Here is a 17,129-nt window from a genome sequence, read left to right as displayed (position 1 = left end):
GCAGAAACTCAGCCGCAGACTTTATATCCCAGCCTGATCTTCAAAGTGTGATACTAGATGCATGCTGCTATTCGTCAAGGCAACAGAGAGAATGATAAAGGACGAATAAATAACAAAATATCTATGTCTTTGCATTCCTAGCTGCATCTGCAAAGGAATATATTTTACCACAAAGCACAATGTGAGTCTTTGGTCAAGATACAAAAATCTCGCTTGTGCCACAATCCTATGCATTTTCACTTGTAAATAAACCCTACAGTTCAAATGCATTCATTCCATCATAAGAGTTGGAAAATGGCTTAGGAAGGATTCCAACAAGTACCCTAAAAAAGGACAGGCCTGGGGCTGTGGGTGCCGTGACCTTTGTTGAGGAAGAAGAAACAGGGGGGGAAGGACTGATTGAATTGTGAGAACCTGGGTTGGAAGGAGGGGATCTCCACTTTCCACCCCAACCTCAACCACTTTGGAAGTGGGAGCAGGGATGCCAACCTTCTTCCATAGCAGAGCCTCAGTGGAGGCTGGGGAGGGTCTGATCAGCCATGAGAGCTGAGTGAACAGCAAATGAACTAGAGCCAGAACAGCAGGGTGCAATCTTGTTGACTAGAACCAGATGCCACCTTCACAGATGGGAGCAGACCCACCTGCCCCAATGGATCACACCCCTGCAATCTCATTTTTCCTGCAAGGCAAGTATTGTGAGTGACCACACTGCACCTAATCTTTAAAAGCTTGGTAGGAGAGACGGGGAAACTTGTTGGGACATCTTCGTTGCTTCTGTCCATTTCTGAACTTCTTGCCTTGCACTTGGACTCCTAAATCGTCACTCCTGAACACTGCACCCTCCTGCCAAGCCTGGGCCGTTGCTTGTCAGACTAAATATCTCATTCTTAATTAAAAGTAAGAGACTCTGTCCCTCTGTGTTGGATGGGAGCCAGGGGGTGGGTTGCTCAGCCCTGATACAGAGTCATATCTGCATATCAGGAGAACATATTTGGCAATTCTCATATGTGACTGATTTGGGATGAAGCTTCAGCAACTAATAAAAAATCATTTCATCTGAAAACTTTGTGTGTGTGTGTGTGCGTGCACGCATGCACACACACCACTGCCATTTAAGAATATTCATCTAGTTAAGGAAATGACATATTTCCAGGCTGAAAATACAAGAGGCAAAAACTAAAGTGATTTATAAATGTCACCACTGATTTAATTTTCTTTCTCAAGGAAATGAAATCCTTATACAATATGACAAAACAGATCACATCAAGGTGAAGTTCTTAAAATGCATGGTGATTTACAGAGTGGATCTTTAATATTTTACGAAGCTCTTTGGGCTAAAAAGGCTGCTCTGTCTCAGAATCTACTGGAGCAGTAAGGGCTGAGATTTACCCACCTTTCAAAGCACCCATGTCAGAAACTCACAGCTAGTTTTATTATACTGTTCCACCTACCTACAAATAGATTCTTTATAGGCTACATCAGGGGTCAACAACCTTTTTCAGTTTCAGCCGTGGGCCGGTCCACCATCCCTCAGACCATGTGGTGGGCCGGACTATATTTTGAAAAAATATATGAATGAATTCCTATGCTCCACAAATAACCCAGAGATGCATTCTAAATAAAAGGGCACATTCTACTCATGTAAAAACACGCTGATTCCCGAACTGTCAGTGGGCCGGATTTAGAAGGTGGTTGGGCTGGATCTGGCCCCCGGGCCTTAGGTTGCCTACCCCTGGGCTACATGAAGGTAACTGTTGAAGACATTGGCTCCTTTTGCACTATGCAAGAGAAAGGCTATGACATGAATTATCGTATTTTACTAAATATGAATGTTAAGGGATAGTAGGACAATAGTTAGACCTTTATGGTCCTTTTTTAATTTATGAGAGAATATTGTGGCTCTTCAAGGCACTTCATGTTTAACACTCACGTTCTACAGATCACAGAGTCTACACTTATAGAAAGAGCCACAAGTTTATGCTAATATCCAAATGAAGAATTTTACAGATGCATTGAAGGAAAGGAGAAAAAAAGTATATAGCATTCCACAGCAAGAAAGAATAAAAGAGTGAAAAATGAACAAAGCTGATTCAACTGTTTCTGGTCCATTTGTAAATGCGAAAGATCTCTGAAGCATGAAAAGCCGTTAGCAGTTAGTAAACCTAAGCCTAAAATAGTATATTGTTCCAGGAGGAACCAATTTTCTTGAGTTGACAGAGTACTTTGGGGATCTGACTGGAAGTGGCTTTGGACACTGATGATAACACAGGAAGAGTGAGCTCTCCTTCCTAAATCTAAGCCTTATGAGGAACGGTTGAAGGAGCTGGGCATGTTTAGCCTGGAAAAGAGGAGACTGAGATAGCCATCTTCAACTATCTCACAAGGAAGATGGAGCCAGCTTGTTTTCTCCAATGGCTTCAAGTTACAAGAAAGGAGATTCTGACTAAAATCAGGAAGAACTTTCTGACAGTAAGAATTGTTCAATTAGTGGAATGGTCTCCCTCGGGAGATTGTGGACTCCCTTCCTCGGAGGTTTTAAAGCAGAAATTGGATGGCTATCTGTCATGGATGCTTTGGTTGAGGTTCCTGCATTGCAGTTCTATGATTCTAGCACACACACCTTCTCCTGGAAAAGATGTGCAAGTCCCTGCTTCAGACAGGTATATATGAAGATGGAAATTTATCTATTTGTGTGATTTCATTTATGCTATAATTTGCAGGTATCACAAACACCTTCAAATTGATCAGTATGTCCTTTTCCCACTTGTTTACAGGACTGGCACTATGGTCTTAATGCATGTAACACATGTATTCAACCCAAAGAGTCAGTGTGGTGTAGTGGTTAAGAGCGGTAGACTTGTAATCTGGTGAACCGGGTTCACTTCCCCGCTCCTCCACATGCAGCTGCTGGGTGACCTTGGGCTAGTCACACTTCTTTGAAGTCTCTCAGCCCCACTCACCTCACAGAGTGTTTGTTGTGGGGGAGGAAGGAAAAGGATATTGTTAACAGCTTTGAGATTCCTAGGTGAATTCTGTAGTTTGCATTTAAAGGAGCTACTTCTTTTTATTTATTCTTTAAAGCCCTTATCCAAGACACTGCAAGTGGTTTCAATACATGATGGCATTTAGAACTCAAACTGTACACCTGCCTCACCCAGGCGGAATTCTGCCTTGAATTATCAACACAGACAAAGGAAAGCAGAGAACACAGAAGTCACTGGTTCAGAAGTTCGTCTAAGGTTATAAGTGTGACTGACCTCGATTCCACCATTCAAACTCAACAACGAAGAGAGAAGTGCGGGCTGTCGTTCATTTGTTCTGGTGACTTCACAACAGTAAACACTTTCTACCTCTCTCATCTTTCACATGATTAATTAAGGCCAGCAGAGAGTACGGCACATAGCACAGGACTCCTGCAGCCTACCAGTCTCTGGGCACAAGAAGACTGTGCTGTTATGACTGCCACTCACACAACAACCTGACAATCATGAGTACTGTGGTCAGTGCTTGGATCTATTCTCCGCAACCAGGGTGGGGAACTGCCCAGGATGTTTGCCTAACACAGCCTAAATAGATGTAGCTTCTGCCGCACTGCTGTACTTTGCAATCACATCCACATAATTGGGGCCCGGAACTCGTGTGGTAGGTATGGGACTGTGCCGTTATACCACGCAGTCCTGTCACTGCTGTATGCAGTTAACGTCTCCAACCACAGTGTTGCGAGTTGTGGTGTGGTGGTTAGTGTTGCGAGTTGTGGTGTGGTGGAGTGTTAGACTAGAACCTGGGCGACCATGGTTCGAATCCTCACTTGGCCATGAAGCTCACTGGACGATCTTGGGCCACTCACTGGCTCTCAGCCTAACCTACCTCACATGGTTGTTATAGGGTTTAAATAAGGAGGGGGAGAACCATGTATGCCATCTTGAGTGCCTTGGCGAGAAAGGCAGGTTATAAATGCAATAAATAAATACTACCGTGTTTCTCATATTATAAGACACGTCTTATATTTATTTATTTTCCTCAAAAAACACACACTATGGCTTATTTTCAAGGGATGTCTTATTTTTTTCCTCCTCCTCCTGCCGCAGCCAGCATTGCTGCTGCGCCTATCACTATGTCTTATTTTCGGGGTATGGCTTATATTCCTTGAATGCTTAAAAATCCTGCTATGGCTTATTTTATGGGTATGTCTTAAAATATGAGAAACAGGGTAATAGGCTGTTGGGTGAGACTTTTTAGTTTCATTCCTCTCTAGAACCTTATTGGGTTTTTTTGGCTGGAGGAGGTGTAGCTCACAGTCTCACCGAGCTTTGGCTAAAACATCTCGGCAACAAAATATCCTGCAGTTCTTATGTTACTTTATTATTGTCAGAATGCATTTAAGGGTGCAAAGCCAAAACCCATTTTTACCTACTTTGGATACCAAGAGAGTTCTATCACAATGGATAGAAATAATTTGAAAAAGTGGGGGACATGAACACATGCAGTACGGATAATGTAAAATCCCTGGATCCACCCCCTGCCACGTATACTGGCAGTGCTGATCACCTTGTTGATATTTCCAGCTGTTCTTAATTTGTTGGAAAATAGAATAAACATACATGGAGACATTAAAACATAACCCGTAAGCCAGGTGTATATCTGTTTTGTACACCTATTTGTCCCAATTCGCCCAACAGTCTAAACAGCTGTGTCAGAAATATTTCCTCAGAAGTGACTTCTGGTTTCAGTAACTCACACACTAACAAACACATGCTCAATAAAAAGGTATCACCCTAATCCAGTTTTTCCTCTCAGACATGGAGGCCGACAAAAGATATATCGTCTAAAACCGCTACTTATCTTATTTATTAACTGTGACAACCAAGTCGAAAAACAGTTGTTCTCTTGCTTTCCCTTTCTCAAAAGTATCTTATGGCAATATATGGTTCAATATTTTAGTGACATATAGTTTCAAAAAGGCGTTGACGGGGTTCCCTGGTCATGGGCAGCATCCTTCAATTACCCAAAGACAGTTTGTCCTGAGGTAATACATGAGAGGCGTTTCTGTTGCCCAACAGCCTTGATAACTCTAGTTTCCCCAGGACGTTCTCACCCATGTCTGGCGCCATTACCTTTTGTCTTTGCTGAATGTTGCTCATGGTGTCCGGCTGAAATTCCAGCTTGTCAGAGCGGCAGAGCTTCCAGTATAAAATGATGATGATCAGCAGCACCACAGCTACCGGAACTGCAACACCAACAATAATCCAGAGGTTGTTCTGCGACTCTGGAGGTGACTCTTTGACTCTGTCCACAGCTGCAAAAGAAACGGGGGAAAGCGTTAGAATATCCTAGTGGTGTGTGATCATAGGATCTCATAACTTCTAATGTATGTTAATTTATTTATTTTTTGAAGTAATGGAGACTTAGATGTTCTTCTCACATAATCTCCATGTGGTCACTGTGAGGGACAGGGGATATCGCGAAGTCCCTCCCCTCCTGAGTTCAAGCCCATCCCCGAGCACAGGGGAAAGCAGAGAGAGTTCCGATTCCAGTGGGGAAGCAGGAAGTCGTGTCCGAGGCTCAGGCAAGGTAGAGGAGCCAGGGTACCAGGTGGGACAGGAAGGGGCAAATAAGGGGGGGAGACCCATCCCCCCAACTCCGGAATTACGCAGAAAGAGGAGGGGAAAGAGGATGGGTCTGCCAAAGCTTTTGTGTTGGAGAAAGACGCGCCAAAAGCCATTCGGAGGTTCTGAACCCGACTGAACACCTAGCTCCGTGTATATAGCAATGACTTCAGCACTGTAAATACGCAGCACCAATAAAAGAATAAAATGCAGAGCTGTGTAGAGTCGTTACTCTGAAGTAGCCCGCTCCGGCCACTGTGACAGTCACTAAATATTTGGTGGGGAGAGAAAAGACTTTACATACTCAGAAAAAGGACACTTTTTTGCATGCAATTATATTTGAGTGAGACAGAGCATGTCTTTGCTGCTGTGTTTTGCTTTTGGGTGGGCATGCTATTGCCATGTGACAGCTACATTAAAATACTGGCTTTCTCACTTATTTTATCTGGGAAACAAATAACATTTCTGCCATATAAAATGAAAAAGGAAAAAGCTTCAGAATGAACCAAGCAAACCTCTTCCATTGTCTTGAATCGAAAGAAACACAGGCACTAAGACTAACCCCTACACAGCTTCAAAATGACCCAGGAAGTTCCTTCTCTTGATAATGCAGATGGGGCTTCCTGGCATATTTTGAAGCTATTTTTCTGTCTCCCCTTTCATGTCTAATTTTCTCTCTAGCAGTCATCAACCACAGTGCTCACTTTACTTATTGGCTAAAATCACCGAAAGGCAAGCTCATATCTCACAAATGTGTGCTTGCACATTTTGCTTCATAACTTTCATGTTAAAGGAGCTAGACATTTTAAAAAAATGAAAGAAAGCTTATAGTCTGCTCCCCACCTACTGGCTCTGGATCTGGGACAGATGTACACTCTGTATCACTCACTCAGTAGTCCTAGAAGCAACTGAATTGAAAATCAGGTATGATCTTGATTACAGGTCTTATGTGTTTGCATGTATAGAGCTCATGTTCACCTTGAGCAAATCACATGGAGTTCAAGAAACAAGGAGGGCTGATGCACAAAGATTGAAGCTATCCATGTGATACCAGCCAATGTGTGCAGATTACTTGAGAAAAGGGTACAGTGATAGGTTTCTAGGACCGCCATTCCTAGCCTTGAATCCTGAACCTCTGAACTGTTGCAAGACATCTGACAAATGTCCCTTCTCTTCTCACAGTAATGTGGCAAGAGAAAACACCAGGCGCACAGCTATTAATGGGACAGGCACGCCAATAGAGATGGCTGAGTGCTACATTGAAAAAGACAAGGAGGGAAGGGAAATACCAGCAGCAGAGGAGAAGAGTTTTAGCAATGTGATTGGATGGCCAAATGGACAGATGTTGTTCCATGTGGTATGTATATATGACTGGAGAGGTCCACGCCTTTAGGGCGCTGAGAATTTTCACAGGCATCAGTGGCCGCCGCTAGAGGATTTCAATGCAGCAAGTCTAGAGAAACTGTCTTCTGGGCTGCATGTTGACATGCTTTCTTGATTATTTAAGCACTTATCTTTAAGAATTTACTGAAAGGGGTATTTATTTGAATAGCAAATTATATGATTACAAGAATACAATAAAATTAAATTAAGCTTCTTCTGTAAGTCAATGCAACTGCTACCTCTTCTAGAACTCTGAATAAGGTATCAAAATATATTAATAAACAGCTTAATAACAAGCTTAAAGGCTTAGTCGTCTTCCCTATAGCTACTCTTACAAATGTAGGATGTGGAGCAAAACAAATCCCTCACAGTTTTATATAATAAAATTATTGTATTTATACATATTTAAACTATAATCTATTTTCAGTAAAACAAAAAAAATATTCTACTGCCTTCAAAGGGAAATAAAGCCACTTGTAAATACCCCCAAATCCTTATAATTTGTGCAGGCATTACTTGTCAGAGATACAAATAGAATACTGCCTCTCCCAACTCCTCTGGAAGGAGTGATGGGGGCCAATAATCTGAGGCTGAATTCTGAGGCTGTGGGTAAGTGGTTCCTATATCTGGGAATAAGGCCTACAACTCAATGGCTAGCAGTGCTTTTTGCCAACTGTGGCTGCTTTGAAAGCTATGGCCATCCTTGGACCAGGAAAGCCTTGCCACAGTAGTTTGTGCCTTGGCTTACTTGAAGAATGGATTGCTGCGATGTGTTCTTATGTGGGTGTAAGGGTGACTCCCTACAGGGAGCCAGCCCCCATCATCCTGACGTCCACCTTGTCAAGTACAGAGAGCACCAGTGGTTCTGAAGCAGCCAGATGGGGAGGAACAGACTCGGAGGAGGAGAGAAATCAGAGGGAGGAACAATGGGAAAGCTCAGGGGCGGAGGGATGCAGGCAGACGCTCAGGGATGTTGCAGAGCCAGGGCACCGACCACTTAGGGAGGAAGCTGAAACGGCATCACTCCTTCCGGCGCAAGAAGTAAGGAAAGCGCCGCAACGCAGGTCAAGGGGGGGCGTTTTGGCGTGCCCAGACTACTTTGCTGGCATAGGAACAGACGTACGCCATTGTCGGATTCTGATTCGGGATGAGAGGTCATTTTTAAGCTGTCTCTACACTGTAAATAAATAGCACAATAAACGTCTTTGAAGACAAACTGGACTCAGGCGGAGTTACTCTAGAGTAGCCACGACGACCCTCTGACAGTGGGGCTTCCCTCGCAGGGCTTCAACGTCAGCTATGAAACTCACTAATGATAACGGGCCACTCACTATTTCTTAGCTTAATCTACAGGGTTGCTGTGATGATAAGATGAGAGAGGGAAAACCACGAATCCCACCCTGGAGGTCCCCGGAGGAAGGGCAGAATACAACTGCAATCAGTAAATAAAATAAAAAACAAACCTTCTCCCAATGCTGCTTGCCCTGCAGGAAAAAGCACAGTTCCCAATGGAACTTTCTTGAAAGAAAAGCAGGACGCATAAGAAAAAAAGTAAGCAAAGCAAAATGGGGAACTGCATTTTCTGTGAAGATGTTACATAACCAAACCCACACGTAAATAAGCCTTGTGAGCCTTAAGGGTACTGAATCCTCCAATGTACTTTACATATCCCTGCTGTTTAAAGCTATTTTTAATGTGAGGACAGCTCAGCTTCACACTGTTGTATATGCTCTCCTATCTTTTTTCTGATATTAACTGGAATCACTAATTAATTATGACGCATAGCTGACATACATAAGATAGATTGACTGACTGATATGTAGAAAAGCTCCAGCCCTATGAATAACGTTTGAAAATCAAGGGAAATAGTTTGTAATATATGTTTCCCCAACTAATTTTGCCTGAAGTCACGTCTGTTATAATTTCTTCAAGTGGCATTGTCACATCTTATTCCTGCGTCCCCCTAAAGTAGTTCCCTCTTTTGTTGTTGCTGTTGTAGCAGATTTTACATACAACCAATGAGATACTCTACTTTATGTTACCTAAGCAAACCCAAATTAAGAAGCAACAGGGGAATGAAGACAACCGTTCAGATACCGCACTTAGTTTAGTGGGGCAAGAACGGACCACGGAGAGTCTCAGGCTTGCTCCCCCCCCCTCCCGGCATGACGACAAAGGGTGACAAATGGTTGCATGTGTCGACCCCAGCTTCTTTGAAAAATGCTGAACGGGATCACTTATCAAAGTGTTTCTTAGGAAGACTCACGCTGTGCCACTGGGCCTTGAATGCGGTATCCTAGAATGATGGCAGCCCTCTGAATATCGACTCTGTTAATCAAGTCAGATGTCTTCACAGCACCGAGTCTTTCTCCATCTTGGTCCTCCACAAAATACACCAGCATAACTGGGCTGTCGGCTTCCTCTATGCGTGACACGTTCACAATCTGAAATGGCACATCAACACCCACATCACATGACTGACATTACTACACAGAGTACTGGTATAAGAGTAAGAAAGTGTTGGTACCTGATCTGCTTATTTTCCCCCAACTCACTGCTTTTGTATTTTGGTACAGTCATACCTCGTGTTGCGTTAGGTTCAAGTTGCGTCCTTTCAGCTTGCAAACGCGTCAAACCGCTCCGCGCTTGCACAGAGAGGGAGTCAGAGAGAAGCTGTGTCCCAACTTGTGCAAGTGGAAACACATACCACAAAGGCACCGTTGGATACAGCCACATCTTTGGTCAGGTTTCTGATACAGAATTTTCCTATTGTCTTGTCTGCTTCTAAACAAAACCCACCCATGTAAATGCCCAGTGAAGGAAGTATCTTTAAAAAAATAAAGATTTAATTTTACAAAAGCAGAAGGAATGGAAAGTCTCATCTGCGATTTTATATGGGCATCTCTTAAGAAATATATTGAAAGTTGATGTCGTTCCACACACAGGCTGTGGATTAATCATGACAGTAAAACTGCATCAAAGTTGTGTCTTACAATGCAGCCAGGTAGAGAGCTTTAAAATGAGTAAATCTTTAAGCTATATATGCCATTTTATAATAAATACAGGGCATTTTCAGGGCCAGTTGGCATCAGAGGCGAATGTTGTGATCCAAAGAAGCTGGTAGGCAGCTTCCAGAAAAGGCAGACAAAGATTGAAATGTCCAGGGGGAGACAATATGGTCTGGCTGGAAAGAGGAACTATAACACTCAAGGCAATTCACAGTTTAGAATGAGGCTTTGCAATTGGAAATACAGTGGTACCTCTAGTTGCAGACATGATCCATTCCGGGGTGCCGTTCGCACCCCCAAAAGTCTGCAACTATTTAAGTCCCGTCCCCCCCTCAAAAAACTATTTCTTAGTATGATATATCCTCTGAAACAGAATGAATTATAGCACAGTGTTGCAACATGAGGCAGGGGGTAAGCAGCAAAAACTGGGTGCCACTATTTGTACTTTTTTGCTAGCAAACCCCTTCCCACCAAGTAAAAATCACAACTGGATATAATATTAACAAATGTGGCGCTGTGGGTTAAAGCACAGAGCCTAGGGTTTGCCGATCAGAAGGTCGGCGGTTCGAATCCCTGCGATGGGGTGAGCTCCCGTTGCTCGGTCCCAGCTCCTGCCAACCTAGCAGTTCGAAAGCACGTCAAAGTGCAAGTAGATAAATAGGTGCCACTCCAAGCGGGAAGGTAAACGGTGTTTCCATGTGCTGCTCTGGTTCGCCAGAAGCGGCTTTGTTATGCTGGCCACATGACCTGGAAGATGTACGCAGGCTCCCTCGGCCAATAATGCGAGATGATCATGCAACCCCAGAGTCGGTCATGACTGGACCTAATGTTCAGGGGTCCCTTTACCTTTTATTATGGTATAAGCTTTAGTGGACTGGTTATGAATGAGATATAACAATTACTGCAAAAGCACCAAAGATTCCAAAGGCACCTTAGAGAATGACAAATTTATTGTGCCATAAACTTGCATGGGCCAGAGACCATTTCACCAGACACATGACGTAATCTCATAAATTGGGGGCGGGGGGCGGGAGGGAGGGAGGGAACTGAGCAAAGAGTTATCAACGGTTCAAAGCTGTATGAACCTGTGTGGAGTTACATAGCACAAGGTCAGTTCTATGTTAATTTCAGTAGAAAATTATTTTTGATATGTCTTTTCAATAAAGCTAGCTATTCTGCTATCAAGATCTAAACACAAGAAGAATGCATGTTGTCTGTGAATTTATTTTCAGTTAGCAATGTTATTTACGGCACTGGTAACATTTTTCGAAATGTCAAATTTACAATGGGATCACTGACAAACCTTTAGTTATAGCAGTGCTTCTGGGCTTTGCTGTAAATATCAGCTCCACAAACTTTGTGTAACATGCTCTAGCAATAAAAAGCAATAGGATTCTAAATTCTAGAAATTATGCTTCTTCGGAAATACATTTGGGGTAGCTATTTATTATCTGATTTCCTCTCCACTGTGCCAAACTCTCTTCCCCATACCAACTGAAGCTCAAACCCTAAAATATAATTGAGGATGAAGGAAAGTGCATTTGTACATTTAAGTGAAGATAGCTAGGATACTATTATATATAGTTTGTGACAGCTCTGTCGTTTCTGGTTATCATCACTGCAAATTTAGGTCTATGAATATTGCCATGAAAAATATATTTGAGTGCTTCAGACAGGTATATAGATATAAAAGATTCTCTTGTCATTTTACTACAGTGGTACCTCGGTTTATGAACACAATTGGTTCCGGAAGTCTGTTCATAAACCGAAGCGTTCATAAACCGAAGCAAACTTTCCCATTGAAAATAATGGAAAGTGGATTAATCCGTTCCAGGCGATGAAAAACACCCCCTAAAGCAGCAATTTAACAATAATTTTACTTTCTACCAAGAGCTTTCCGAGGCCTATGGAGGCCTTCACGGAGGCATCGGAGGGTCCGTGACTGGGACGCAGCCACGGAAGCACTCCGATGCCTTCACAGAGGCAAACTGCACAGAAAGGAGCCTTTCCCCGACGCGAGTGCCCTGCGCTGCGGCCGCCTCTCAGTCAAGGCGGCTGAGTAAAGCGCGGGAAACCGGGGGGGGGGGGTTTCTCTTTGGAAGCTCTTACCTCGCGCTTAGAAAAGGGCTTCCAGCAGCAGTAGCAGCAACAGCAGTGAGAGGCTTTGCGAGTCGTTTCGCTGCACAGTGGTGGCAGCGCTCGCAGCTCTCCTTCCCCCTCTCTCTGCGGTGCCGGCCGGGCGACCTTCCTCCTCCTCAGAGCAGCCGCCGCCACCACCAGACGCTAGGACTGGCCGGGGTGGCTTGCGGTGCGCCTGGCTCTGGTTGGAGCGGCGGCGGCAATGGCGGCTCTCTCAACCCCGAGCCTCTCCACTCCGCAGGGGCGCAATGGTGAAGGCCCGGCCTCGCTTCTCTTGACCCCTCCGCGAGGCCGGGCCTTCGCCGTCGTGCTCCTGCGACGTCTCTCCACCTTCGGCGTCGCGCTCCTGTGGAGAGGCGTCGCAGGAGCGCGAAGGTCCGCTTCTCTTGAGCCCTCCGCGAGGCCGGCTCAAGAGAAGCGGGCTTTCGCGTCGTGCTCCTGCGACGTCTCTCCACCTTCGCCGTAGCGCTCCTGTGGAGAGGCGTCGCAGGAACGTGACAGCGAAGGTCTGCTTCTCTTGAGCCCTCTGCGAGGCCGGCTCAAGAGAAGCGGGCCTTCGCTGTCACGTTCCTGCGATGCCTCTCCACAGGAGCGCTACGGCGAAGGTGGAGAGACGTCGCAGGAGCGCGACGCGAAAGCCCGCTTCTCTTGAGCCAGCCTCGCGGACGGCTCAAGAGAAGCAGACCTTCGTGCTCCTGCGACGCCTCTCCACAGGAGCGCTACGGCGAAGGTGGAGAGACGTCGCAGGAGCGCGACGCGAAAGCCCGCTTCTCTTGAGCCGGCCTCGCGGAGGGCTCAAGAGAAGCGGACCTTCGCGCTCCTGTGACGCCTCTCCACAGGAGCGCGACGCCGAAGGTGGAGAGACGTCGCAGGAGCACGACGGTGAAGGCCCGGCCTCGCGGAGGGGTCAAGAGAAGCGAGGCCGGGACTTCACCATTGCGCCCCTGCGGAGTGGAGAGGCTCGGGGTTGAGAGAGCCGCCATTGCCGCCGCCGCTCCAACCAGAGCCAGGCGCACCGCGAGCCACCCCGGCCAGTCCTGGCGTCTGGTGGTGGCGGCGGCTGCTCTGAGGAGGAGGAAGGTCGCCCGGCCGGCACTGCAGAGAGAGGGGGAAGGAGAGCTGCGAGCGCTGCCACCGCCGTGCAGCGAAACGACTCGCAAAACCTCTCACTGCTGTTGCTGCTACTGCTGCTGGAAGCCCTTTTCTAAGCGCGAGGTAAGAGCTTCCAAAGAGAACCCCCCCCCGGGGTTCCCGCGCTTTACTCAGCCGCCTTGACTGAGAGGCGGCCGCAGCGCAGGGCACTCGCATCGGGGAAAGGCTCCTTTCTGTGCAGTTTGCCTCCGTGAAGGCATCGGAGCACTTCCATGGCTGCGTCCCAGTCGCGGACGCTCCGATGCCTCCATGGAGGCCTTCATGGGCCTCGGAAACCTCGGGTTACTTACTTCCGGGTTTCGATGGTTCGTAAACCGAAAGTTCGTAACCCGAGGTGTTCGTAAACCGAGGTACCACTGTACTAGTAGTACATTCCCTCCAGGTTGCTAGCATAGGGTATAGCACACATTCACCCTCCAATTTATTAATTTTCATATCTATACCCACTACATGACCAAAACAGGCTAACCTAATTGTTGTTATATCTGAACAGAGCCAAACTGCTAAGTTTAAACTATGTTTTATTGAAACAAGCCAAGATAAAATGGTGTTTTCTGACCCTGGTTTCAGTAAACTGTAATTTAAAGTACAAGCAGTCCCTGGTTTAGGTGCAATGACAAACTGTGGTTTGTTTCAACCTAGAAATGGATGCTTCCAGTTTCTTCCTCACAGTTGTTCTGGAGGCAGTGTGGGTGAGCACTCAAGCACAAGGCATGAACAGGCTTAGAATCACAGAATTGTAGAGTTGGAAGGGACCCCGAGAGTCATCTAGTCCAAACCCCTGTAATGCAGGGATCTCAACATACAGTCTCCCATTCAATTCAAAACCATACCAGATCCTGCTTAGCTTTGCAAATGAGCTAGCAGTTTTATGGTCCGCTTACATCATGTTTTGTAACACTGAACTATGGTTTAGCATTACAGCCAAACAATAACACATTACTCAATTAATATATAGCACATAACACAGCAGCAGAATAATAAATCTCAAATTTGGGATTAGAACAGCAGCCATTTATTTATTGCCACCTTTCCATAAAATGCTCAGGCTGACTCACACAAATTTCTAATGTAACTTCAGCACTTGAGCGAACAGATCACCAAATCTCAAAACAAAACTGAGAACAGAAAGCTAATAAAAACACCAAGAAATTAATAATGGTTAAAAAACAGAAAAGATTTAAAACTTACCAGTCTCATCAGCATGGAAACATCTTTCAAAAACAATAATTTAAGAATTCCAGCCTCTTACAAAAAGGGATAGGTATATGAAGAATGATTTGGGGCCCTAAGTTGCAGTCTAAAGAGTCCACTACTGGTCACCCTACTGGACATGCATTCACAGAAAGGAACTTTAATTGCCTATCTCTGCTGCTCTTCCTCCAAACAAAAACTTTCCCACATTTGAAATGTGGTTTGTATTCAGATGCTGTCCCTGTGTAGAGGGGCATGTGACAATTGCTTTAAGAGCACCTGTGCACAAACTAATCCCTACCTCTCCCATCTCTCTCCCTCCACTACCTGTTTTGGATTAGAAATTCCTTAGAAAAGGTGTGCTGATGCCGATTTAACACTGTAAGGCACTGTGCACACTGATGCCACTGCTGTGTAAGGGGAAAAAAATTAAGTATCTTGGAGCAAAAAAATTAAAATACAGACGGCAACCATTTTGCACACATCCTCTTGACCTATGGCCTCTCCCACACGTGCGCCACTTTCAACCCCAGAAGGGGGCAGAGGAGGAACAGGGGGTGGAACGGGCTTACGTGCAACCACTGACACGCGTGTGACCTAGAATGTAACCCCCGTGCAAACAGGGAGTTGCCCGTACCAGCTAGAAAATGTGGTTGAAGATAACAGGCGCAGAGTGTCGGCAGCATGCCTAGCAAGTTAGTGAAGGTTGGGTGGGAAATCTTATTTATTCAATTTTAACAGAGGTCCTAGTAACCTGAAGTCGAGACCTAGGAACTTTTTCCAGCCCTGAGCAGAACACCTCTGTGCCTCTGTTTCATCCTCCATTGAAAAAAAGGTCACCAATTTGCTAGTCCTACCATACTTATATCTAAGGTTATTGGAGAATGCAACCAAAATGGAAAGGTGAGCAGAAACTGCCAATGTTTGCTTATCTGCCCAATGTCAGGAATGGAAATCAATTCAATGAATATAAGCAGCATTTGCTGTTATTGCAGCTTTCCATCCGCAAACAATATGTAATTGATTAGGTCTCCCCTGGCCCACTATCTGCTTTGTGTTTCCTTTGAAATGGCTGGGAGGGAGTAACACAACGACAACATCATTCACACAATTTCTGTAACTAGCTATGCAAGTTACTTGATTTCACCGCAGCAGGCAACTGAGATAATGTAGCTATTAGCAGAAGATGAAATGCAGCAGAACAGAAACAGGGCTCCATGTGACAAACAGAGGGCAGAACAGAAAGTGATGCATTCTTACATTCCCCACTAATCTATGAGGTGAAATAACATGCAGCCAAATTACACAGAATATCACAAAAAGGGAGGAGGAGGGGGAAGAAGTTTAAACTTCTGAAGAATCTGGCATCTCTCTGAAGTATTCTGCTAAGTTACATACCGATTCGTGACCATCTGTTTCAACATTCATGGAAACATTAACAGGGCAATGTTTTCTGGCTTCAGCTTGCCATGTGTTAGGAAGAAAACAACCCCTGATATTTTCTATGTTTGGAGAATGAGGAGGAGTTGGAGACTGATGGGGCATAGGAGAGGAAGGAGAAGAAAAGAGGCAAAAATGTCATCTATTTGAAGCAAGAATGAAAGGGAGTACGGAAAACCCCCACTCAGTCCAATTAATTAAAATTCTGTTTATGCAAGCCAAAGTGAGGAACAAAACTCCTCTTTAAGCCTCAACGAATTAAAAAATAGAAGTTCCAATAAAATGTAATTCCAAGGTTGTTTGTGGTGGTGGTGGGCTGATCACAGATCAACAACTCCTGTATGATTTATGCTTTCTCCCCCATGTTAGGCTTCTATTTCAATTAACTTTAATACCTGCACAACGTTGTTCCCAGCAAAAGTCGCCCTTTTCCATATCCGCCCTCTGCCCAAGGCCTCACTTAACAACTGGGCTAACTTCCGCTCCATCTCAGCCTGGAAAACTTCCTCTTGAATTTTCTGGTTGACGACACCAAGGACAACTACATTGAAATAAACATTCAGAGAGAAAATAAATAATGGCAGTGAACATCAAGCTTCACATCATAGGCAATTTCTAGTTAACGGAACGCCATGGTGAAGCAAAGATCTGATATCCTTGGGGTGTTGGGAAGCCTTAGAGCAGGCACCCCCAAACTTCGGCCCTCCAGATGTTTTGGACTACAATTCCCATCTTCCCCAACCACTAGTCCTGTTAGCTAGGGATCATGGGAGTTGTAGGCCAAAACATCTGGAGGGGATGCCTGCCTTAGAGGATGTATCATTGCTAACTGATGTTCTGTAATGTGTATCATTTACATATAAGTCTGAAATCTGGTTATCAAAAGTTGTTGTTCTTCTTTAGTCACACTAGATCTTTTTTACTCACTCCGAAAGAATAACCTAGTCCTCTGTCTTCATGTTCCTTTGAAAATAACCTGGCTTCTGACACAGCAACCAAAGAAACAGTTACAGGCAAACTAAATACAGTGGTACCTCGACTTATGAATGCCTCGACTTCCAAAGGTTTTGACTTCCAAAGTCCGCTAACCCGGAAGTATTTTCGCCGCACGTGCGGTCTGCGCATGCGCAGAAGCGGTGCGAGATGTCTGCGCATGTGCAAAGCGCAAAATGGAAGCTTCGACTTCCAAAGTTTTTTACTTCCGAAG

General features: G+C 45.0%; 1 protein-coding gene across 1 annotated transcript in view; it reads right to left on the bottom strand.

Moving 5' to 3' along the window:
• Window positions 1–17,129, bottom strand: part of KIAA1549 (KIAA1549 ortholog) — a 112,971-nt gene that overhangs the window by 29,947 nt on the left and 65,895 nt on the right. Inside the window, exons 8-10 of the mRNA XM_035127547.3 lie at window positions 16,318–16,463; window positions 9,256–9,433; window positions 5,115–5,296 (exon numbers count right to left, since the gene is read on the bottom strand). Coding sequence (XP_034983438.2) covers window positions 5,115–5,296; window positions 9,256–9,433; window positions 16,318–16,463 — 506 coding nt within the window. The remainder of the gene's footprint in view (window positions 1–5,114; window positions 5,297–9,255; window positions 9,434–16,317; window positions 16,464–17,129) is intronic.

Source organism: Zootoca vivipara, chromosome 9 (genome assembly GCF_965207765.1).
Source record: "Zootoca vivipara chromosome 9, rZooViv2.hap1.1, whole genome shotgun sequence".
In the NCBI taxonomy this organism is placed as follows: Eukaryota; Metazoa; Chordata; class Lepidosauria; order Squamata; family Lacertidae; genus Zootoca; species Zootoca vivipara.
The sequence above is the reverse complement of the archived record's forward strand: the minus strand, read 5'-3'. Positions and strand labels throughout refer to the sequence as shown.